Source organism: Pseudophryne corroboree, chromosome 4, assembly GCF_028390025.1.
Source record: "Pseudophryne corroboree isolate aPseCor3 chromosome 4, aPseCor3.hap2, whole genome shotgun sequence".
NCBI classification, from domain to species: domain Eukaryota; kingdom Metazoa; phylum Chordata; class Amphibia; order Anura; family Myobatrachidae; genus Pseudophryne; species Pseudophryne corroboree.
Genome location: NC_086447.1, coordinates 89,472,699 through 89,497,018, shown reverse-complemented (window position 1 = coordinate 89,497,018; position 24,320 = coordinate 89,472,699). Strand labels below are relative to the sequence as shown.

The window sequence follows — 24,320 nt, the reverse complement described above, 5'->3', positions numbered from 1 at the left end:
TTCAATAAACTAACACCACTGGTTAGGTAACTGGGCTGTTGATCCGCTATCGTGTGCCTATATAACTCTGCAATATCAACACCTGCAGACACATAATTTCCAACATAAATGGTTACTCAAGAGGACAGTATTGGTACTATAAGCAACTAAGCATGATGGGAAATAGTATCCCAAGAAAGGTTGATGCAATAACATTTTAACATGCTAGACCTCCATTTAACACTGGCTACAGTACATCTGTAATACCCTTTTCAGACAGAAGTGTCTGAAAATCACGGCATTTACCTGGCATTTTCGTTTTGCCGGTCTCTGACAGACCCCACCCCCCTTCACATAGACAAGCAAATTATCGGGCCAAGAATTTCTACCCCATAATTTCCAGATCTAAACGGATATTTTGTATGTGTGAAAGGGTCAGCCCAGGTCGAAAATTCCTGGGTCTCCAACCCTGGTAAATTCCTGGGTCAAAGTCCCGGGAATTTTTAACCCGGGTTGACTCTTTCACACAGAAAAAGGACCCGTGTTTATCGGCAAATTACCGGGTAGAACTTCTTCACCCGTGAATTTGCCTTTCTGTGTGAAAGGGGTATAGGTTACTTTCAGGGAACAGAGCCATCACTTTTAAATTGTTTACATTGTGTTTTGCATTTTCCTTCTTACCTTTCTCCCTAGTCACCAGAGGCCAAGCTGAGTGCGAACAAATGGAATTTCTCTGTAGCCTGTCACTGATTCTGCTGTATAAAGTACTGCAGTTCAGGGATAAATAAGGAAGTCAGTAATGAAAAGCGATATAATTAGATTGTTGGGCTTGCAGACTGAATAATAAACTAAACATATGATTCCGCAATGGCAAAAAGGTCAAACACTCACAGCAAGTTGTTTAGAATTCAATTTTACTGTATATATTTATGAAAATGTTTTATCACTCAAGAGAGTTCTTTGGTAGGACAACTACTGTTGCACACCGCTCTCATAGTTGTAAATTGCCCAGTACAACGGTTTGTCCATAGGTGTTGGGTAAATAAGTGGAAAGATACAAAAGGCACATTGCTAATGTCAAATGTGATGTTACATAGGGGGAGATGTATTAAACCTTGGAGAGAGATAAAGTACCACCGAATCAAATTCTAACTGTCATTTTTCAAACACAGCCTGTAACATGGCAGTTAGAAGCTGGTACTTGATCTCTCTCCAATTTATCTCTGTCCAAGGCTTGAGTTGGTTGGGTTCCCCTTCGTTGTGTTTGAATGACCATACAACAGTTTCATGTTTCACTCACATACAGTAGGTTTGCACAAGGCCCAATGTCTATAATCCCACACTCCATGGATACCTGTGGACATGCAGCACCAAGATGTGGACACGATAGAAAAGTCACGGTGGGGACTGACTGTTGTGCAACGGCCCAGAATTCTTCTCATGCGAATGATCCAGAACAGACCTCAGCCATCTGCACTGGATTACCCAAAAGTCTCCTGAATGCCCCATCAACATGGCTTTCTATCACCCAGAGATTCCCATACTCCTAGCAGTAGATCAGTTTACAACCAAGGGTGTTGTGCCTGCCATTTGCTACGGCACTTGGAGATAGGTTGGAACAGGCAAGGGTTATGGTGAAGGGATCACTCCCTAGGGCATCTAATGGGATGGCTCTGATTCAACTGAGATAGATACCTATGGACAATAAGATACAGGCACAAAGGGCTAGGGTAAGATAGTGGGGATACATGAACGCTTATATTGGGTAGAGCAAGGTGGGTATATGGCACCATGCTTCTATTGGGACTCCAGTTGGCCACAACCTCTATAGTCTTTATTAGTCAACCTGCTGTTCATCTGTAACGCTTGGCATGCTGGTCTCATGCGTGCGTTGCTGCAATAGTGGGTCTTCAGTGTCTTACTTTCCCTCACTGGTCTAACGTCGTGTTCTAGGCTCGCTATTGACAGGACAATTTCTCTCTTCTATTCCTGTCAGGTGCAATTCCAGCACAGAGGTTCACATTGCTGTGCATTTTGCTTTATGCGATTTGTCTAAGCCATCCTGGATTCATGGAGACTGGGATATATTATGCTTGGCCTGACACTTTGCCGCTGGCCTATGGTTCTTGTGTCAGAATGCATCATTAGGATTTGTCGATCACACCTTGCTTCTCTGTCTCTGGGATAGCTAGAGATAAAGGGCGCACAGGCTAAAATACAGGTAAGTATTGTTTAAGCAAAGGCCCCCAGAAAAATGTATTGATTTAGTTTCACTCTAAAGTTATCATAAGAAATGGGGGGTGCTACCACGGACACAAAGACTACAATCACATGATTCAAGAAGAAGAGGAAAATGTCCAAAGTGTGGTGCACAAAAAATTACATAGTAGCTAAAATATAACTTTTATTAGTATTCTGAGTAAAAGATATTCGTAAAAAGCGAAGAATTGATTTAAAAGAGAAAGTGTAGAAGTGTCAAAAGAAATGAAAATGTGTATTAAAAAATTGCTATATGTGAAAAGACTCCATGAAATATTTTTCTGAAGAAATTCAGGAAATAGAAGGAGAGCAAAATATCTGTGCCCAGTGTATTAATATATCATGATGTAATATCCAATCTTGGGTACAGTATGATCTCCAAAAAATTATATCAATCACTATTAAGCCTTAAACAGAGGATACTAGAACACCTAGGTAGCATCAGAAATGCAGAGAAGGACCACCGTAACCTCAGACCCCTTACTCCTATAGCGAGGCATTTTCTCAGGTATCATCATAATAATCCTAATCTTTTTACAGCATATGGAATGAAAAGAGTTAATCTAAACATCAGGGGAGGAGATATAGATGGAGAATTACTCAGACAAGAAACAAAACTGATCTTTCTGATGAATACATTAACACCTCACGGCCTAAATGAGGAAAATAGTTATATACCTTTCCTCAGATGAGACCGAATATCTCTTCTCCCACTATGAGATTGCTCTAGTATCATCTTTTTTACTTATGATTTATATATGTAGCAGAATTTAGGATCCTTCATCATTTGTTCCCTTGTTTTATTGGAATGATACTAGGAACTAAAACAGTAGCAGGCTCACTCTAAATAATCTCTGTATAAGAAGACCCATGGATTCATCTTTGACAAATATAATATATTTACAGTATATCTCAATCCACTTTATCTTAGTCCGATACTTTTATAAAAATACCAATATGTATTTTTTCACATTTATATTCATTATGACATTTTAATTTGTATTTACAATCCATTTGGATATATTATTATATATATATTTATGTATTATTAAAGAGATATCCCTTTAGTCATTGGTTATTTCCTTTCCCTTCCTCCCATTTTCCCCTTTTTTCACGTTTTGTTTTTTGTGGATTTGGGCACCTTATGATCACCTACACCGTTTGTTTCAGTGTCAGAGCACAACCACACACACTAATTAAATTTCTTAATGTAGGTTTATGATTAATGTAACATTCATAATCAGTAATTTGTCACTAGCAATTTTTTAAGGGTCATTAAGTACATCTACAAGTGTTCTACAAGATTTCCAATGCACTTATCACTAATTATTACCCATTTTTTCACTAATTCATTATTAAGATTAATCTCACTATTTCCTTTCAAATAAACTTCTTATATCTATTCAATGGAATAATCACAATATACATATACATCTTCTTATTATATATATTGTTTTGCTTAATGAAAGTACTATAAATATTAATAGGACTATAATGATTAGTGGTAATTATACAGTATAAGGATAGCATAATGATGTCCATGGGATTAAAGAATTACATTTTTCAGAATTATGTCCATCATTAGTGTTTATTTCTCACAACTTTTTTTAGTTATAACCATACTGACAGAGATATTTTAGTAAGTAGATCGGTAATCCTTAGGAATGCCTGAGACAATTACATATACTGAATGGGAGCCGTGGTCATGTGACCCAGAGCTCGGATTTTAGATCCGTACTTTTTGCCCAGTTAAACTAGAGACTAGGGGAATATATTAAAAGAGGGGACATTTGGAGCGAGATTCTTTAGGAACAATCCCTCTGTATAGTTGAACATTGCTCGAATAGCTGAGTTAACTTGTCGTACATCGGCATTCGATTATTCCGGACTAGTAGTAATAGGCTCAGTGACACTTAGTATTTGTTCTGCGCATGCGCCACTGAGTCCCCAGCCCCACGAAACTCCCGTCAATCAAGGGAGTGAGGCGGGACAAATATGATGCGATGGCGGCGGATAGGCAGTCCCGCACGAGCAGCGGATATGATTGGCCGCCGCGCTATTCACCGCACTTTCTCTTTTAAATTAATTCTTCGCTTTTTATGAATATCTTTTACTCAGAATACTAATAAAAGTTATATTTTGACTGTCTCTGAGATAGCCAGATCCCTCATAGGTTACCATCACTTTCTTTTCTGATTGTCATGGCACACTCACATCAAGTTGATTCACTTGCTACTAAACAACTCTCTCTTTGTTGATAGGTATCTTCTTTACTTTTACACAGGTTCATTTCATTTCCCTTTCTCATGCATACTTTCTTCTGCATTATGCTTAATGTCGTTCATGTTGGGTGACAAGATTATCAAGTCCTACTATTACATTGTTGCTTAATTTATTCCACATCATGACTTACTGTAGCTTCCAATGGCACTTATGGCATTTCCATACAGTGTAAAATCTTAGTCTTCACAGTTGCTCTTCTTCATGTACTGTACCCCTGGGAGGACATATATGTTTTGCCATTTCTTCTGCTATTATGTTATTGTGTCATTAGGAACCAAGGGGGTAATTCTGAGTTGATCGCAGCAGGAATTTTGTTAGTAGCAGTTGGGCAAAACCATGTGCACTGCAGGGGAGGCAGATATAACATGTGCAGAGAGAGATAGATTTGGGTGTGGTGAGTTCAATCTGCAATCTAAATTGCAGTGTAAAAATAAAGCAGCCAGTATTTACCCTGCACAGAAACAAAATAACCCACCCAAATCTAACTCTCTCTGCAAATGTTATATCTGCCCCCCCCCCCCTGCAGTGCACATGATGTTGCCGAACTGCTACAAAAATTTCCTGCTGCGATCAACTTGGAATTACCCCCCAAGTTATTTGTCAATGATAATGTTTATTCTATTATTGTATGTTTTTGCCCCTTCACTGTCTCTTGAGTGTATTCTTCTGGTGTTCCTGGTGCATCTTTTCATCTGGCTCTAGCTACTTCAAGTCTTTGGACTATAAGTTCTACATTCATTCTGCTGCCCTGCCTATATGTGTTTACACCCCCTGCAGGAGGCAAACAAGCTTTGGTTGTTGCATCATTGTTATGGGAGTAGAAAGTGACGTCGTTTTTCTTCCTAAGCAGGCCTGATTGGTTTTTGGTATTGCAGAGGTTTTTTGTATGGATTTTACCCTTATCTGGGTTCCCCTTTCTAGCATTCCTATTATTTGCTGGTAGTTTTTGTTGTTTCATGTTGCCTATTAGCTGATCTTGTTTTGTGGGCCTTATCCTGACGGCCATTTTGCAGGTCGTGTTTGTACCTCTTCAGAAGTTTGGCTTATAGGGCGCTAATTTGTTTATCACGCCAAACATCATCAGGCCTTTCTTATCCCTGAGGGCAGTGCTGTCCATTAGTTTGGGGTTAGGATTACATTGGGATAGATGTCTGAGTTTACTTAATTCCTCTACTGCTAGATAGATGGGGCACTGGGTGGGTGGTGATTCACTTAGGGGCAATAGTTTGGGTAGATGTCAAACTTAACCTGCAGATTAGGTGTGACGTTACTGATGTCCAGCATCGGTGGATAGGCGTCTCTGTGGTTTGGTCAGACATGGTTCCTCTGTATGTGTGGAATTGTCTCCATAGGGCGTATATATCATGGATAGGTTTAGATGTCATGGGAATTATCTTGTTGCTAATTTCATGGTCCTGTTCTGGTGAAAGAGCCTGCTGGGCATGTCTACGAGGAACATCCGATCTGGCCAAAGTAAGGGGGTGGTCTTCCCACACAGTCTAGTGTCCTACTCCTGTCTCTGTTTGTCCTATGTAGCTGATTGTCTCTGATGCTTTCCGTGCCACCACCCAATAGTTTCATGCTTTATTCAATGAATAAAAGCTGTGACCTTTACTGCCAGCTATGTTGTATGTGTTGTTATTTTAGTGGTTAATAAGTGGGGAAAGCTCCATCATAATAGAGCGTATTCCTCCTATTAGAAGCTCATTAACCCATAGGCAGGATATTAGTCTATTGTACTTCCTTCAGAAACGTCCGTCTGCTCGTTAGTTGGTGCAGCCACAACATCACTGGTTGCACTCAAAGTAAAGATAGGGGGCAGACAATGGCATAATGGGGGTCATTACGACTCGATCGCTCACTGCAGTTGTTCGCAGCGGCGCCGGTGCATGCCAGACGGCTGAAGGCTGTCATACCCTAGCGAACGCCTCTGCCTGATTGACAGGCAGAGGCGGTCGCTGGGCGGAAGGGGGCAGCACAGCTTATTTTGTCTGCCGTTGTGGGGGCGCAGTCCGGCCAACGCAGGCGTGGCCGGACCTTGCGGGGGGCGGAACAGTGACGAGCAACTTCCGGTCAGCCGCAGAAGCTGCGCTGGCCGGGAGTTACTCAACAAGTACAAAAGCATCGCCGCTGTGCGATGCTTTTGTACTTGGGGGGGGGGGGGGGGGGGACAGACATGGAGGGCGGGCTAGCCCTGTGCTGGGCGTCCCCCCACATGTCTGGGAACTTGATCACAGCTGTGCTAAATTTAGCACAGCTACGATCAACTCGGAATGACCCCCAATGTCAGCTGCAATTAATGTCTATTTGGTTTTTCCCAGTTGTCAGAATTTTTTACTATTATATTTATAAACTCCATTTGCAGTGGACATGTATGTGCTCTGCACCTGGTCACTGGACGTATTTGAGTACTGATTAAATGAGAGTAAAACTGCGACTTCTTCATTTGCTGGTTTACCAATGGATTGCACGCTTGTTCATTAAAGCCCAAAGCGAATGAATCCGGTGAAAATTAGGTGACCACTGACAAAAAAATGAGGTGGTTGTGACAAACAAGATACAGTAGGTCAGAAAGCCTGCTGGTAGGGTTATCTAGTCACTGAGAAGGAGAAGAATCACAATACACTAGTAGAGGCTGATTCTGAGATGACAGCAAAGCAAACAAAAATATCTGGTAACTTTGCACCTGGGCAAACCATGCTGCACTGCAGGAGGGGTGGATGTAACATGTGCAGAGAAAGTTAGATTTGGGAGGAGCATGTACAAAATCAAATCTAAAATGCAACAACAAAAAAAGGCTGTCCAGCACTCGGCTACAGTACATGCAAAAGCAGCCGGTATTTACCCTGCATGCAAACAATAATACATGTATTTGCTCCCTTTGCAGTGATAGTTTGTTCCAGTTGCAAAGTTACTTACTTTTATTTTTTATTTTTGTTGCTTTGCTCACAACAATGGGATCCGGATGATTGGTTGACAATAAATAGGTCAACAGTCAATTGGTCAACCCCATATGGTCGACATGCATTAGCTCGACAGGTACAAAAGGTTGACATGTAGAAGGTTGATGGCTTCAAGTCAAGAGGTTCAAATGGTCGACATGACAATGGCCGACACACATATGATCGACACAAGTTTTTATTTTCAACTTTTTCATCAGTGACAGCACCGTCCATGTGCACTACAACTGGGAATAGTAGCATGTGCCGAGCACAACGGTGGCGTAGCAAGGCACTGTGCCCAAAGCGCTGCGAGCGAAGTGACCACGCAAGAGGACGCGGTGCACTAACTGGGGTCGCATGTGGTTTAACATAGAAAATGACACCAAGAAAACAACTTGTGTCAGCCATTTTTATGTCAACCTTTTGCCCGACAAACCTTTTGTAGCTGTTGACCTGTTACATGTTGACCTCTTGACCCTGCCAACCTGTTGCATGTCGACCATATGGGGTCAGCGGGTGTGGGCACTCGTTATGTCTGTGAACAATTGCGTTGGCCTTGCTGCATAGCTGATGCCGCTTGATCTTGCAGATATAGCGGCATGTCTGGCTGTGTGTACAGATGACCCACTGACCGCCCATACACTGGCTGCAGGCAGTGACGTCACAGCTGGGCGGGCAGATTCAAATGCCCGCTCAGCAGTGATGACTGCCTAGACATACAGAGCAGCCGATTGGTAAGTGTGTATACTTATCTCATCATCCGCTCTGTCGGTGGATCCGCTGGCATAGTGTGTACCCAGCCTAACATACATCACTTTCATATGCCCAGTGCAGTTCTACTTGTCAGCAGGAAAATCACTTCTAGAGAAAATCCGCTATCTTGCCCTCGGTACGATGCATGAAGCTTCCTCCAGCGCGGCAGGGGTTAAACTGCAGTAGAAGAGGTCTGCTGTTCCCCGCACTGTCTGTATTGGGGTGGTCAGTGTCTCATTTGCAAATTGCCAAGGGGTCTAATTCAGACCTGATTGCAGCAGCAAATTTGTTAGCTAATGGGCAAAACCATGTTGCACTGCAGGGGGGGGGGGGGGGCAGATGTAACATGTGCATAGAGAGTTAGATTTGGGTGGGGTGTATTCAAACTGAATCTAAACTCTAGTGTAAAAACAAAGCAGCCAGTATTTACCCTGCACAGAAACAATATAACCCACCCAAATCTAACTCTCTCTCTGCATATCTTACATCTGCCCCCCATGCAGAGCACATGGGGCCTAATTCAGACTTGATCGCTAGGCTGCGATTTCGTACAGTGGGCGATCAGGTCTAAACTGCGCGTCGCACGGGTACAAAGCGGATCGCCGCTCAGCGATGGGTTTGTGCGAAGGATCCATTTGCACGGCATTCGCAAGGAGAGTGACAGGAAGAAGGCGTTTGTGGGTGGCAACTGACCGTTTTCTGGGAGTGGTTGGAATAATGCAGGCGTGTCCATGCGTTTGCAGGGCGGGTGTCTGACGGCAATTCCGGTACCGGACAGGCTGATGTGATCGCAGCGGCTGAGTAAGTCCTGGGCTGCGCAGAGACTGCACACAATCTGTTTGTACAGCTCTGCTACACATGCGTTCGCACACTTGCAAAGTGAAAATACACTCCCCTATGGGCGGCGACTATGCGAACGCAGGACTGCAAAAAAAAACTAGCGAGCAAACAGGCCTGAATTAGGCCCTTGGTTTTGCCCATTAGCTAACAAATTTGCTGCTGCGAACAGGTCTGAGGGGGTCATTCAGATCTGATCGCTGCTGTGCGTTTTCGCACAGAGGGCGATCAGATCCGAACTGCGCATGCGTATGCACCACACTGCACCGGCGCGTCGCACAGCTACAACGGGCTTCGGCGGTCAGCGACAGGATGGTGCGAAGGATCCATTCGCACAGGCGTTCGCAAGGAGATTGACAGGAATAGGGCGTTTGTGGGTGGCAACTGACCGTTTTCATGGAGTGTCCGGAAAAATGCAGGCGGGCTCAAGCGTTTTCAGGGAGGGTGTCTGATGTCAGCTCCGGCGCCGATTATCAGGATTCTATCGCACAAGAAGAGTAAGTCTGCACAAAATCAGTTTGTACAGCTCTGCTACACATGCGATCGCACACTTGCACAGCAAAAATACACTCCCTATGATTGCAGGGCAGCAAAAAACGCAGCCCAGCGAACAGATCTGAATTAGGCCCTTAGGGGGACATGTACTAAGCAGTGATAAAAGTGGAGAAGTGAGCCAGTGGAGAAGTTGCCCATGGCAACCAATCAGCATTGACGTAACATTTATACAGTAATTTGCATACTATAAAAGTATACAGAGCAGCTGATTGGTTGCCATGGGCAACGTCTCCACTGGCTCACTTCTCCAGTTTTATCACTGCTTAGTACATGTCCCCCTTGGTCAGAGATAAATGAATCAGTTTTCCTCTGCACAAGTGTAAATGATCCCAGGCTGCAGGAACAGTACTCTGACACATCAATAAGATGCAGGTTATCTGCTTGCTGGGCACCCTGTAGGAAGGCATCAGGCAGCAGACATTAGTGGCACAGCCGGCACTGCCCGTATACATGTCTATATACACAATGTAATTCTGGGAGACCAGATACGGCCAGGTCCGACTCTGACCCTCATACTGTAACCTCTACACGGACTGCTAGGGCTACAGTTATACATATGGTTAGTGCTCCAGGAACAGCCTCATTATGTCATTGTATTTATTTATTAACAGTAAATGATATAGCGCCAACATATTCTGTTGCACTGTACAAATGTCCATTAGTCATCTGTTTAGTCCAGTTCTATCTTCATTGGTCATGACAACATTGTATCGTTACTGTACTCGCATCATTGAGATACTTTGGAGCCCATTTATTAACTATCGGTTTCTGACCCGGTAGTTACTCGCGGCAATAAGAAATTCAGTTTCTCAGGTATGCACTAATGTACACATAGGAACAGGAGCCCATCCCTGCGATGTATAAAAGGAAAGCCATTTGCATTAGCGATTGCTTTACTTTTACTTCCGGGGCACGTCACACTACTGCGTATGTGTGGTCTGCTGGCCGAGCATGCGGGAGTGGTGAGTGCCGGGAAGGGTCCTACAGATCCGTATCCTGGTGCTTATTGTGAGCTGTAGGCAGTAGCTACTGGGGTAAGCTTGGTAAATTTGGCGAGACGGCTATGGGTCATTAGGTCGACCACACTTAGGTCGACAGTCATTAAGTCGGCATGAACAAGGCCGACATGGAAAAAGGTTGACATGAGTTTTTTTACTTTTTTGGTCTAGTTTTCTTCGTAAAGTGATGGGGAACTCCAATTAGTGCACCGTGTCCCTCCCTGCTTCGGGCAAGGGTGCCTCGCTCCGCTACCGCTGCGTTTGGCATAGGTTACCGTTCCCTAACCGTAGTCCACGTGGATCGTAAAATATGAAAATGTTCAAAAATGTTTACAAAATGTGAAAAACCCACGTCAACCTTTTTCCATGTCGACCTAATGCATGTCGACAAATAGTGGTCAACCTAATGACTGTCGACCTAAGTGTGGTCGACCTAATGACCGTATCCCGGCAAGAAAGCAACCCCCATAGGTTTATTTAGAGACTGCTTTTGCTGTCAAAAACAGCGGATCCCCTGTAGATACATTTGGGGGGCACTTGTGGTACCCCCTGTGAATGGGTGTATTCAGAGGATATCCCGCAAATAATAATTAATATATAGGCCCCTTTGTGTCACACTTGGGTACATTGGACTCTTTCCATGTCTACTCTACATATGAGCAGCTCGGCGAGTGTTACTGCGGCACCCACCGCTGACGGACGGACAGTAGCCGACTTATTTCTGCACATACATTTTTATAAATATATTGTTTGACATTGGTATTTTCTTAGCATATGATAAGCTCCACTCCCGGGAGATTTGTCATTGTTATTTTTACTTTATTTGCATTTATTTATTAATATTATTGTTTTACATTTGTATTGGTTAAATTTCATTGAGAGCAACTATTAGGCTGTATTTCTGAATCCCAAGCGCTACACGACCTGTGCTTTATAAACACATGGTGAAGGTATAACTGATACGCATATCCTGCCGCACAGACAAGCGTCATTATTTAACTGTATCCGCTCACGATGGTTTGCGTACAAATACAATGGTTGTAGGTCTGGACAGGCGCAAGACCCATTCATATGCAGAACGGGTCTTGCGATGTCGCTCGCAGCCCCCTGTCAGCCGCAGCATGACTGACATACTGGGGGGAGGAGCGGGGAAAGAACCCAGCACCGTTCTTCAAAACATGGGTATGATGTGAATGTTTTGTGGGCCATGACCGGTCCAGGGTCTGCGTCGTCGGACTGAGACTTCCTGGACTCGGGTGTCTGACAATTGCAAATTGCGACCGATGGTTGCGATGGTGATCCAAGGCTGAGTTTTCAGACACAGCACTGGGATCCTCATTAACAGAAGGCGTCTTCTACAGGCGCCTCCTGCTGCATTAGCATTTTAATTAGACGGAATTGCACGGCCGCTTCCTTGCAGATGTGCAATTCCATAAAAACTTGAATCAGGACCACAGTCTGGAAATATCCACCAGTAATGTTCCAGCAGCTCCAGAATGTGTGAAGGATGACAGGGCTTAGAGCCTGCCGCTGGGCTTCTGATGACTCGCAGTCACAGTCTTCTTCAGCCACCGTGCCTCAGAAAAGGATGATTCTGGCCTGTATACTCAAGGTGAGCTACTTACTGCACACTGGGCCACATCAGGCTAATTACTTTCTCTGGCCCTCAGTCTACACTCAGTCAGGGAAGTCCATCTACTCAGCGCAGTCCTCCATACCACCATAGACAACTTGCTTCATCATGACCTTATCACTATTTAGGCTCCAGCCTTGGCCTGTGAACTGCCTGGGCCCTAAGCCCCATAACAGTCCAGCCCCTGCACCTCCTAGACCTATGTACCACCTAGCCTCAGCTGTCACCATTATAACTAATGCACCACTGACCTCTATTGTGCCCTATAACCCCCATAGAATGTAAGTTCTAACAGGCAGGGCCCTACTCCTTACATCTCACACCTGTCCACTCTCCAGCTCCCTTCTGTGTCCCTGTCATGCCTTATTCTGATTGGTTCTACATTCATCCTTTCATCCTATTACGCATAACTGCTACGCAACGTCTGTCTGTCTTTAAACCCCACCACCACCTATGTCTGATGCCAAATTCACCTGTCTGCCATGCGATTTCTCTGAGATGCCATCCCTTCATTGTTATTCTGGCTATGTCTATGTGTCAGGTATATAATGTTGTTGTCTTGTACGCCCCTTTTACTCACGGACCGTATTGTTCTAGTAATGCTTTGGCTTTGTACTTAAGCTATGGCTATCTGTTGTGTAGTCTGCCTATGCTCTGTAATTATTGTTTAATGTCACCACTTGTACGGTGCCCCAGAAACTTTGCGGTGCCTTATAATTAATAGATAATAATAATAAAAATATTATACAGTAGAGCTGAGCACATACTAATTGCTGCTGAAGGAAACAGCATTAAGGAATAATTTTCTCTTTCTTTGGATTTGTTTAAAGAGACCAGGGGGTATCAACTAAAGGTTGATTTTTTGTTTTCCACCGATTTTTTGTCAACTTTGCATGTTGGATATTAACGAAAAGTAAAAATCACCCAAAATTGAACATCGGAAAAACATTGATGTTTTAAAGACCCCCTCTAACGCAAATAGATTTACTAACAGTCGCTTTGTAAAATTGATCACAAATCGACCATGCAATAGAGTAATAGGTGTTTTTCACTTCTAAAACACATTCTATTGCCTAAACCTTCATTACGATGCCTATAAAAGTAGGGATGATGGACGCTATGCCGATGTTTTTTGCAATTGAGTGATTATCTGTAAATTGCGCATGCATATGCATCACTCTGCGCATACGCCATAGTCTAATAGCAATGCCGCTCGCTGCGCTTACCGTCACAGAGTCTAAATGACAGGCACCATTTGTGAGCATTGAACGCAGGCCTGTCACCGCCGTGTTTGGGCGTCTCCTTTCAGGCTGCCATGCTGCTTGACCATTTATTTACTTGAGCTGATGATTATGGAAGGATGTGCATAAGTGCTGGGAATGTGTATGCAGTTGCTGCACCTTTGTGATGGCTCCAGGGGGCGTCTCTGTAGTTTTCAGGGCTGCTGGGTTTTTGGAATACTTTCACACATCCTCAGCCTATACAATCACAGCTGCGATTGCCATAGCGCCCGTCAATGAATCAAACAGCACAGGGGGCACTGCACAGGCTCCCCATTGCCGGCGATGTTCGCAAACCATCGCAGGCACCCAACCATTGAAAATGTACGCAAACCATCGCAGGCACCCAACCATCGGAAATGTACGCAAACCAGAATTAAAGGAACAATAGCAGCTTCTTGCATGTGGTTTATTTTGTCCAATAGAAAATCAGCAAAATCAGCAAAAAAAATCTGACGCTTTTTATGTGGATTTTGTAAGGAACTGAGTGACATTAGAGTTTAGACCTAAAATTCAACCAATATTGACATCAATTTAAAATGTAAAAAAATAAATGAATATAATCGATCAAAAATTGATTTTTTTAAAAATATGGATTTGTTTTTCTTGGAACAGCCTGTCAACATTGGTCAATTTGTACATCAATAATAGATCTATTTTTGGCCAATTTTTAGTACATCTACCCCCATGTCTGTCACCACTTATACACTGGGAACAGGCAGATGGGGTGGGAGGTGATGTAGGTATAAATTGGTGCAAAAAGGGGTCATGTATTATAGTAATAAGTGCAGCATATAAAGAACTATTGCCCTTATTTATCAACGAGTGATTAATTTCACTGTGAGTGATAAATTGCACCAGCCAATCAGCTCCTATCTTTTATTTTTCAAACACAGTCTGTAACATGGCAGTTAGAAGCTGATTGGCTGGTGCAATTTATCACTCACAGTGAAATTTATCACTCATTGATAAATAAGGGCGTATGTAACTAATTTAATCAGATTAAAAACCTTAGCCTTAAACAGCCCTATATTTACATTACTGTGGAGCGCTATGTGTAAATTATTATAGTGGTGAGTCTCTTTTTATATTATATGTTTTTATTTTAGCTAAACAAAAAGGTTTTGAAATATAAATTATGAATTCATTTAAATATAAAGCAATATAATACATCTTATACAGTAGCTGTGGCGTTTTGGTACTAAAGCCTGCATCGCTCTGTGTATAATGTGCCAACGTCTAATGTATGCACAATGAACCTTGAAATAATTTATTTTATACAAACAACTTATTTCGTGGGACTTCGTCTCCATAGCTGTGGAATCCCCTGATTCCTGACAGTGTTTCATCATTCACAGAGAAAACTTAGTGCAATTTCTGTATTTTGATCAGACATATCATCATTAAAATGATATATTATATAACAAAATCTTCACTGTGCACAACACAGGTATACAGTGTTTCCTCACCAAATAGCTTTCTATAGATATACTGTACGCACATAGGAAAATAAACATTTCTGGAAAATACAGGGGTCTAGTCTTCTAATCTCCTGGAATAAATTAGTCATCACAGTTTGTCTGTAGTTCTGCCGTCTCTCCTCAATCTGTGGACGGAACTGATCTCCGGTACTGGCTTACAGTGTAGATTCTGCAAAAGAAAAAACGGGTCACTCAACACACGGGTGTAATAACTTTACTGTACTGTATGTGGATCCTAATTCTAAAGAATAGCTGCAAATACAATTACATTACGTGGAAGATATACAATCTAATCCCTGCAACCAATCACCACTTATCATGTTATCGAACGTACTAGATAACGCTGGGTAACTTCACTTTTCCTCTTCCTCCTAAGAAAGTATTAGCATAAAAATCATTTTTATTTCCTCAACCACTTCTAAAGGGCTTTGGAAGATGCCGCTGCTATATAAATACATTGTAATAAATAAATAAATAAACATTGAGGAAAATATAAACTGACAGTTAAATAGCAATTCCACTAGGTGGCGCCATTCACAAGCAATTAGCTGATTGTAAAATTGGGGGTAATTCCAAGTTGATCGCAGCAGGATTTTTTTTTAGCAGTTGGGCAAAACCATGTGCACTGCAGGGGAGGCAGATATAACATGTGCAGAGAGAGTTAGATTTGAGTGGGGTGTGTTCAATCTGCAATTTAATTTGCAGTGTAAAAATAAAGCAGCCAGTATTTACCCTGCACAGAAATAAAATAACCCACCCAAATCTAACTCTCTCTGCACATGTTATATCTGCCTCCCCTGCAGTGCACATGGTTTTGCCCAACTGCTAAAAAAAATCCTGTTGCGATCAACTTGGAATTACCCCTATTGTATGCAGATAATACAATTTTAGTTCGTAAATATGTCATGGCTACATATGAGCCGCTCTGTGGGTGGGACTTCACTGCATTTTTCAGTTTTATGGGTGGGGGGTATATTGTGTGAGCCCCTAATCATTGTTGCTCCTATGCAGTCAGAATATTTCTGTTAGGGCTAGAATTAGCCAATGTTAGAGTTAGAGTATAGGTTAGTAAGCATTAGTAAGTTAGCATTAGGGTAAGGGTCACCGTTGGGGTTAGATTTAGGGATAGAGTTAGCTTTTGGGTTAGGGTTACTGTTAGGGTTAGAGTTAACGTTAGGGTTCGGGTTAGCGATAGCATTAGGGTTTGGGTTAGACTAGAGTTAGCATTAGGGTTCAGGTTAGAGTTAGCATTAGGGTTCGGGTTAGAGTTAGCATTAGGGTTCAGGTTAGAGTTAGGATTGGGGTTTAGGTTAGAGTTAGCATTGGGGTTTAGGTTAGAGTTAGCACTAGGGTTCGGGTTAGAGTTAGTATTGGGGTTTAGGTTAGAGTTAACATTGGGGATTAGGTTAGAGTTAGCATTTAGGTTCGGGTTAGAGTTAACATTAGGGTTCGGGTTAGAGTTAACATTAGGGTTCGGGTTAGAGTTAGCATTGGGGTTCAGGTTAGAGTTAGCACTAGGGTTCGGGTTAGAGTTCGCATTAGGCTTCGGGTTAGAGTTAGCACTAGGGTTCGGGTTAGAGTTAGCATGGGGGTTTAGGTTAGAGTTAGCATTACGGTTTAGGTTAGAGTTAGCATTGCGGTTTAGGCTAGAGTTAGCATTAGGGTTCGGGTTAGAGTTAGCATTAGGGTTCAGGTTAGAGTTAGCATTGGGGTTTAGGTTAGAGTTAGCACTAGGGTTCGGGTTAGAGTTAACATTAGGGTTCGGGTTAGAGTTAGCATTGGGGTTTAGGTTAGAGTTAGCACTAGGGTTCTAGTTAGAGTTAGCATTGGGGTTTAGGTTAGAGTTAGCATTAGGGTTCGGGTTAGAGTTAGCATTGGGGTTTAGGTTAGAGTTAGCATTAGGGTTCAGGTTAGAGTTAGCATTGGGGTTCGGGTTAGAGTTAGCATTGGGGTTCGGGTTAGAGTTAGCATTAGGCTTCGGGTTAGAGTTAGCATTAGGCTTCGGGTTAGAGTTAGCATTAGGCTTCGGGTTAGAGTTCGCATTAGGCTTTGGGTTAGAGTTCGCATTAGGCTTCGGGTTAGAGTTAGCACTAGGGTTCGGGTTAGAGTTAGCATCAGGGTTTAGGTTAGAGTTAGCATTGGGGTTTAGGTTAGAGTTAGCATTACGGTTTAGGTTAGAGTTAGCATTACGGTTTAGGTTAGAGTTAGCATTAGGGTTCGGGTTAGAGTTAGCATTAGGGTTCAGGTTAGAGTTAGCATTGGGGTTTAGGAAAGAGTTAGCACTAGGGTTCGGGTTAGAGTTAGCATTAGGGTTCGGGTTAGAGTTAGCATTGGGGTTTAGGTTAGAGTTAGCACTAGGGTTCTAGTTAGAGTTAGCATTGGGGTTTAGGTTAGAGTTAGCATTAGGGTTCGGGTTAGAGTTAGCATTAGGGTTCAGGTTATAGTTAGCATTGGGGTTTAGGTTAGAGTTAGCACTAGGGTTCGGGTTAGAGTTAGCATTGGGGTTAAGGTCACAGTTAGCATTGGGGTTCAGGTTAGAGAGTTAGCATTGGGGTTTAAGTTCAAGTTAGCATTAGGGTTTAGGTTCGAGTTAGCATTAGGGTTCGGGTTAGAGTTAGCATTAGGATTCGGGTTAGAGTTAGCATTGGGGTTTAGGTTAGAGTTAGCACTAGGGTTCGGGTTAGAGTTAGCATTAGGATTCAGGTTAGAGTTAGCATTGGGGTTCAGGTTAGAGTTAGCATTGGGGTTCAGATTAGAGTTAGCATTAGGGTTCGAGTTAGAGTCAGCATTAGGATTCAGGTTAGAGTTAGCATTAGGGTTTAGGTTAGAGTTAGCATTAGGGTTAGGGTTAGAGTTAGCATTGGGGTTTAGGTTAGAGTTAGCATTAGGGTTCAGGTTAGAGTTAGCATTGGGGTTTAGGTTAGAGTTAGCATTGGGGTTCAGGTTAGAGTTAGCATTTGGGTTCAGGTTAGAGTTAACATTAGGGTTCGGGTTAGAGTCAGCATTAGGATTCAGGTTAGAGTTAGCATTAGGGTTCGGGTTAGAGTTAGCATTGGGGTTTAGGTTAGAGTTAGCATTAGGGTTCAGGTTAGAGTTAGCATTAGGGTTCAGGTTAGAGTTAGCATTAGGGTTCAGGTTAGAGTTAGCATTGGTGTTCGGGTTAGAGTTAGCATTAGTGTTCGGGTTAGAGTTAGCATTGGGGTTAGGTTTACCGTTGGGGTTAGAGTTAGCATTAGGGTTCGGGTTAGAGTTAGCATTGGGTTAGGATTACCGTTGGGGTTAGGATTACCATTGGGGTTAGAGTTAGCATAAGGGTTCGGGTTAGAATTAGCTTTGGGGTTAGGATTACCGTTAGGGTTAGCATTAGGGTTCGGGTCAGAGATAGCATTGGGGTTAGTTTATATGCATGAAAGACATTGCCGACATTTCAACAATGTCGAAGTTACATCAGTGTCGACATATTTAATGTCGACATCATGAACATGTCAACATGTTCAATGTCGATATTACAGCCATGTTGACATTTTCATGTTGACTTAAATGTAATGAATACTAAAATTGTGACTGTCAACATCATGTACTACACCCTGGCCTAACACTATACTGAGTGCAGAATGCCGGATCACAGGTCACAGGTCACACAGGTCCCCCTGATGCATTTTTTGAACCAGCGAGAACTTCTGTAGAATCACTGCATAAGGCGGATATTATATTATACATCATTTCTATGAAAATATGTAATGGGATCTGGTCAGGCTTGTAAATAGCATCTACATCAGGCATTCCCAACCTCGGTCCTCAAAGCACACTAACAGTGCAGGCTTTAGGGATATCTAATTAGTACCTAGAGTTATTTTGATGTAACCATCTGTGCTGAAGCCTGGAGATCAGTAAAACCTGCCCTGTTAGTGTGCCTTGAGGACCGAGGTTGGGAATTCCTGCCCTACATGACAGGTGAGCTCTGATGTTTTATAATGACTAAGGGGCTAATTCAGACCTGATCGCTGATGTGCGTTTTCGCACAGCGAGCAATCAGGTCTGAACTGGGCATGCGTATGCACCGCAAAGTGCAGGCGCGACGGTCCGCAGCAACGGGGAGCGCCAGGCAGCGAAGGGATGGTGCGAAAAATCCATTTGCACTGGCGATCGCAAGGAGATAGACATGAAGAGGGCGGTTGTGGGTGGCAACGGACCGTTTCTAGGGAGTGTCCGGAAAAACAAAGGAGGGACCAGGCGTTTTGTGTGAGGATTCGTGACATCAGCTCCGGCCCTGATCATCGCAGCAGCTGAGTAAGTCCTGGGCTTTGCAGAGACTGCACAAACTTCTGTTTGTGCAGCTCTCCTGCACATGTGACCGCATATCTGCACAGTGAATTCCCCCTCCCCCTGTAAGCGGCGACTACCTGATCGCAGGGATGCAAAAAACACACCCTAGCGATCAGGACTGGATTACCCCTGAGTCCTGACACAATCACTCCAGTACATTGATACAGTATGGTAACAGAACTGTTCAATGACTTCCACTACCCCAGTACTGTACAGGTTGGGTACTATAAAGATTATATTATGTATGACCTTGCCTGTAATATTGCACTTACCACATATATGTGGAAAACACTGTACTGGTTAGTCATGTAATAGGTAGATTATAAAACATAAGTAAATATGGGTAAAAGTAGTGCAATTGACATAAGCCAATAATCACCACAGGCAGTTTTAGATTTGAAGTAATGAATTCTCAGAACTCCTTTACCCGAGTCGGGAAAATAGATAAACATGCACTAATGCTTAAACAAGTTTATATAACGCATGTTACACGTGAGCTGCAAGCGTTACTTTTACCAGTACAAATATTGCAGAAACACAGAATTCGATAGTAGAAAAGACTCCTTTCACCCACCGCTCTGGTAACCTCAGCCCCTATTTACTCATTAGCCTTTTGTCAGATTTACAGTACTGTAAGACAGACTTATATCTATCCCACATGTGCTTGAATCCCCCCCTTACTCTGTTGGGAGGCCGTTTCTCCAATCTACAATACTATTGGCAAAGTCTTTTTTCCTAATATTTGGAGTGGAGAAGTTGCCCATGGCAACCAATCAGTGTTGAGGTAACATTTATAAAGTGCATTCTATAAAATGATACGTAGTAGCTGATTGGTTACCATGGGCAACTTCTCCACTGGCTCACTTCTCCACTCTTAGGGCCCCGAATTGTTTCTCGACAAAGGGGGGAGAATGGGGCACAAATCAGTGTTCCATAAGGTCTTATGTTGGCTCCGGGGTGTGTTGTTTTATTGTTTGATTTCTCCTGTTATAACTCTGAGTGCCAGATGCAGAAGGAGGGAGTGTTTCCCATAGCAACCAATCAGATTCCAGTTATCATTTTACAGAATGTAGTTGATAAATTATAGAATCTGATTGGTTGCTTTGGGAAACTTCTCCACTCGTCCCATATAGAAAGTTTGATACACCTCCCCCTTAATTTATTGGAAAGCATATTATTTTTTTCCTCATTTGGTGACAGCATCAGACGAATAGGAAATAGATCACATACATTGCAGTTTAAGAACACAATGGTGAGAAAGGCGCCATTGACTCTAATTTAAACTACTTTATTATTTATTAACGAATTACACTTAATTAACGTGTGAGAAGCACCAATGAGGCATACAGTGAGTGTGAATGAGCCCTCAATATAATAATGTGTGACAGATGTCCTACCTGGAATTTGACTTCTGCAGTGATTTGCCCGTCCTGCAGCATGGGAATTTGTAGTCGATAACTTGGTAAATGATGGGATTGTACATAGCTGCTGATTTGGCAAGCAGTGTTGGTACCACGGAAAATTCAAGTGGAACAGAATCAGGTTTTCCAAAGGCTGACCAGATAGACACAACGGCATATGGAATCCAGGCAATGAGGAACCCTGCACAGATCAACATTGCCACCTTGTGGTAGAAAGAGAATATGCACATTTATCATTGAGAATTCCAATTACTATTAAAAAAACAGGAAATCATTTTATCACTCATTAGAACTAAAGGATTCAAAATTCCTAGAAAATTGTTCATGCTTTAAATCAAATAAAATGGAAAAAGATAAAACACTAATCATTTTGAAAAGAGCATAACATTTTCTTGTACTACTGGACACAGTCTTGTTTTTATAGCTTGACATACATATTAAAGTATATATAAAATGCATTGGTCTGTCTGTCTGGTTATGAATTCAGACACCCCTGCACAGATTTGATTAAATCAATGTGAAGTGGTCCAGTTGAATTCTGGACAGGTTTTAGGGGGGTTAGGGTCCCGGTCGGACCTCCCATTAGTGTACACTGGGCAGAACTTTGGCCCGGAGGGCCTGTCCTGTGCTTTCCACTGGTTGGATTTTGATGAAAACTTCACAGAATGATAACAATGGGTCAAAAAAGACATACTAAAGGGTTGGGGTCTTGGTTGGACCTCCCATTGGTGTACTCCAGACAGAACTTTAACACGGGAGCCTGTTCGGGTGCCATCCACTGGATGGATTTGGATGAAAACTTTAATGAACTGTAATAACTGATTGAAATAACCATCAGGCCCGCACGCTACCCGCTCAGCAAAGGGATGCAAAGCAGGTAGGCGCCAGGCAGGAGAGGCGCTCTCCCTGCTTTGCATCCCCGTGCTGCGCCCGGGACCCTGCTGCTGCCGGCTGCTGTGCTTGTCGCACCATTTAACTGGCAGCGGCGCCGGCAGCTAGAAGCCTCCTTCTACCCCCCCCCCCCCCCTGCAGTGACTGTCTCCTGGCCGAAAAGGGGGCGGAGATACATGGGGCGGAGATACACAGGACCAGGCTGCAGTGCAGAGGAGGACAGACACTGCTACACTGCCAGTGCTACTACAGATCCGGCCAGCCAGCCAGATGGTATGTTGAGGGAGAGAGTGAGTGAGAAAGTGTGTGTGTGTGTGTGTGTGTGTGTGTGTGTGTGTATGTGTGTGTGTGTGTGTGTATCTACAGTGTGTGTGTGTGTGTGTGTGTGTGTGTGTGTGTGTGTGTGTGTGTGGTAGATGCTAGAATCAAGATGCCTAAAGGACCTATGACGTCAGGGGGAGGAGCCACATCATCAGGGGAGGGTCTAGGCGCAAGTAAGTCACCGAGCCCAAAGCGCGGTGAGTGCAGCGAGCCCGCAAGGGTACATTTTGGGTACCCTGTTCGGTCATGGCTCCTCCCCCTGGTGACGTTATAGGACCCTTACTCAACTTGGATTTAGAACTAACTGTGTGTGTATGTGTGTGCAGGGCCGGATTAAGACAGATGGGGGCCCAGGACAACAAAGGTTGTGGGCGCTCCCACTATTGCTGGCAAAGCCTCTCAACCCCTCCCCCCCCACCTAATCTGCAACAAGCGCCCCCTTCCATTAATCCTAGCATGACCCCATTAAAATTTTTGGGGTAAATGCTTCAGTCTGCTCCACATTTTACCAATGAGTCTTAATTGGCAGGTGGTGCCCCTGATGATCTGGAGGGAAGGGGTAGGGAAGGAGCCTCACCCCGGTAGTAGATGGGTCCCCCTCTTCTGTACGCGGCAGGTGTTACTGTGTGAGTGTGAAGGAGGTTGCGCCGCCCTGCCAGATCCTTATAGCCGGGAGAGGGGGGGATCGGTCAGCGCCAGAGCATGCAGCAGCAGGGGAGAGAGAGATGAGCAGCACTGCTGTCATTGCTGTCAGAGAGAAGCCACCGCTGCTGCAGCAGGATACGCTCATATAGAGGGAGCAGGCAGGCAGCCAGGGACAGCACTCCCTTCTGCACAGGACTCTTATAAGGCAAGCGGGATCCTGGGACAAGCGGAGGGAAACTCCTCCGATTCCAAACGCGATGTGTGTTGGGGCCCCTGGACGGCTGCCGCTGTCACCTCTCCCTTAATCCGGCCATGTGTGTGTGTGGAAGGGGGGGCATAATTTGTATAAATCGCACTTCTGAGGGCATTATATGTAACCAACGCTACTACAGCGGCTATTATGTGTATAAGCGGCGTTACTACAGGGGCTATTATGTGTATAAGCTGTGCTACTACAGGGGCTATTATGCATATAAGCGGTGCTACTACTGGGTCTATTGTGTGTATAAGTGGCACTACTACAGGGGCTATTATGTGTATAAGCTGTGCTACTACAGGGGCTATTATGTGTATAAGCGGTGCTACTATAGGGGCTATTATGTGTATAAGTGGCGTTACTACAGGGGCTATTATGTGTATAAGCTGTGCTACTACAGGGGCTATTATGTGTATAAGCTGTGCTACTACAGGGGCTATTATGTGTATAAGCGGTGCTACTACAGCGGCTATTATGTGTATAAGCGGCATTACTACAGGGGCTATTATATGTATAAGCGTGCTACTACAGGGGCTATTATGCATATAAGCGGTGCTACTACTGGGTCTATTGTGTGTATAAGTGGCGCTACTACAGGGGCTATTATGTGTATAAGCGGTGCTACTATAGGGGCTATTATGTGTATAAGTGGTGCTACTACAGGGGCTATTATGTGTATAAGCGGTGCTACTATAGGGGCTATTATGTGTATAAGTGGCGTTACTACAGGGGCTATTATGTGTATAAGCGGTGCTACTACAGGGGCTATTATGCATATAAGCGGTGCTACTACTGGGGCTATTGTGTGTATAAGTGGCGCTACTACAGGGGCTATTATGTGTATAAGCTGTGCTACTACAGGGGTTATTATGTGTATAAGCTGTGCTACTACAGTGGCTATTATGTGTATAAGCGGTGCTACTATAGGGGCTATTATGTGTATAAGTGGCACTACTATAGGGGCTATTATGTGCATAAACAGCACTACTATGCGTGGGGTAATGTGAATAAGATTGTGCTACTGTGTGGCGTAATTTGAAATGGGAGTACTATTGTGTGGCACCACCCCTTTTTTGCGGCACACTATCCCTTTGTAAACTATGAGAGGGCGCACATTTATAGTTTGCAGGGGGGCGCCGAACACTCTAGCACCGGCCCTGATAACCATAAATCAGTGAACTAAAATATCTGACAGAAATGGTATTATGTGTATAAGCTGTGCTACTACAGGGGCTATTATGCGTATAAGCGGTGCTACTACAGGGGCTATTATGTGTATAAGCGGTGCTACTACAGGGGCTATTATGTGTATAATTGGTGCTACTACAGGGGCTATTATGTGTATAAGTGGTGCTACTACTGGGGCTATTGTGTGTATAAGCGGCGCTACTACAGGGGCTATTATGTGTATAAGCGGTGCTACTATAGGGGCTATTCTGTGTATAAGTGGTGCTACTACA

At 43.6% G+C, this 24,320-nt stretch overlaps 1 protein-coding gene across 3 annotated transcripts in view; it reads right to left on the bottom strand.

The window, feature by feature from the left end:
- Positions 1-10,191: 10,191 nt before the first annotated feature.
- The window catches only part of OPN5 (opsin 5), a 255,314-nt gene continuing 241,185 nt past the window's right edge, over positions 10,192-24,320 (bottom strand). For all 3 annotated transcript variants that reach the window (XM_063915251.1, XM_063915249.1, XM_063915250.1), the window contains 2 exons: positions 20,724-20,950; positions 10,192-15,169 (listed from right to left, as the gene is read on the bottom strand). In XM_063915251.1, coding sequence (XP_063771321.1) covers positions 15,121-15,169; positions 20,724-20,950 — 276 coding nt within the window. In that variant the 3' untranslated portion in view covers positions 10,192-15,120. The remainder of the gene's footprint in view (positions 15,170-20,723; positions 20,951-24,320) is intronic.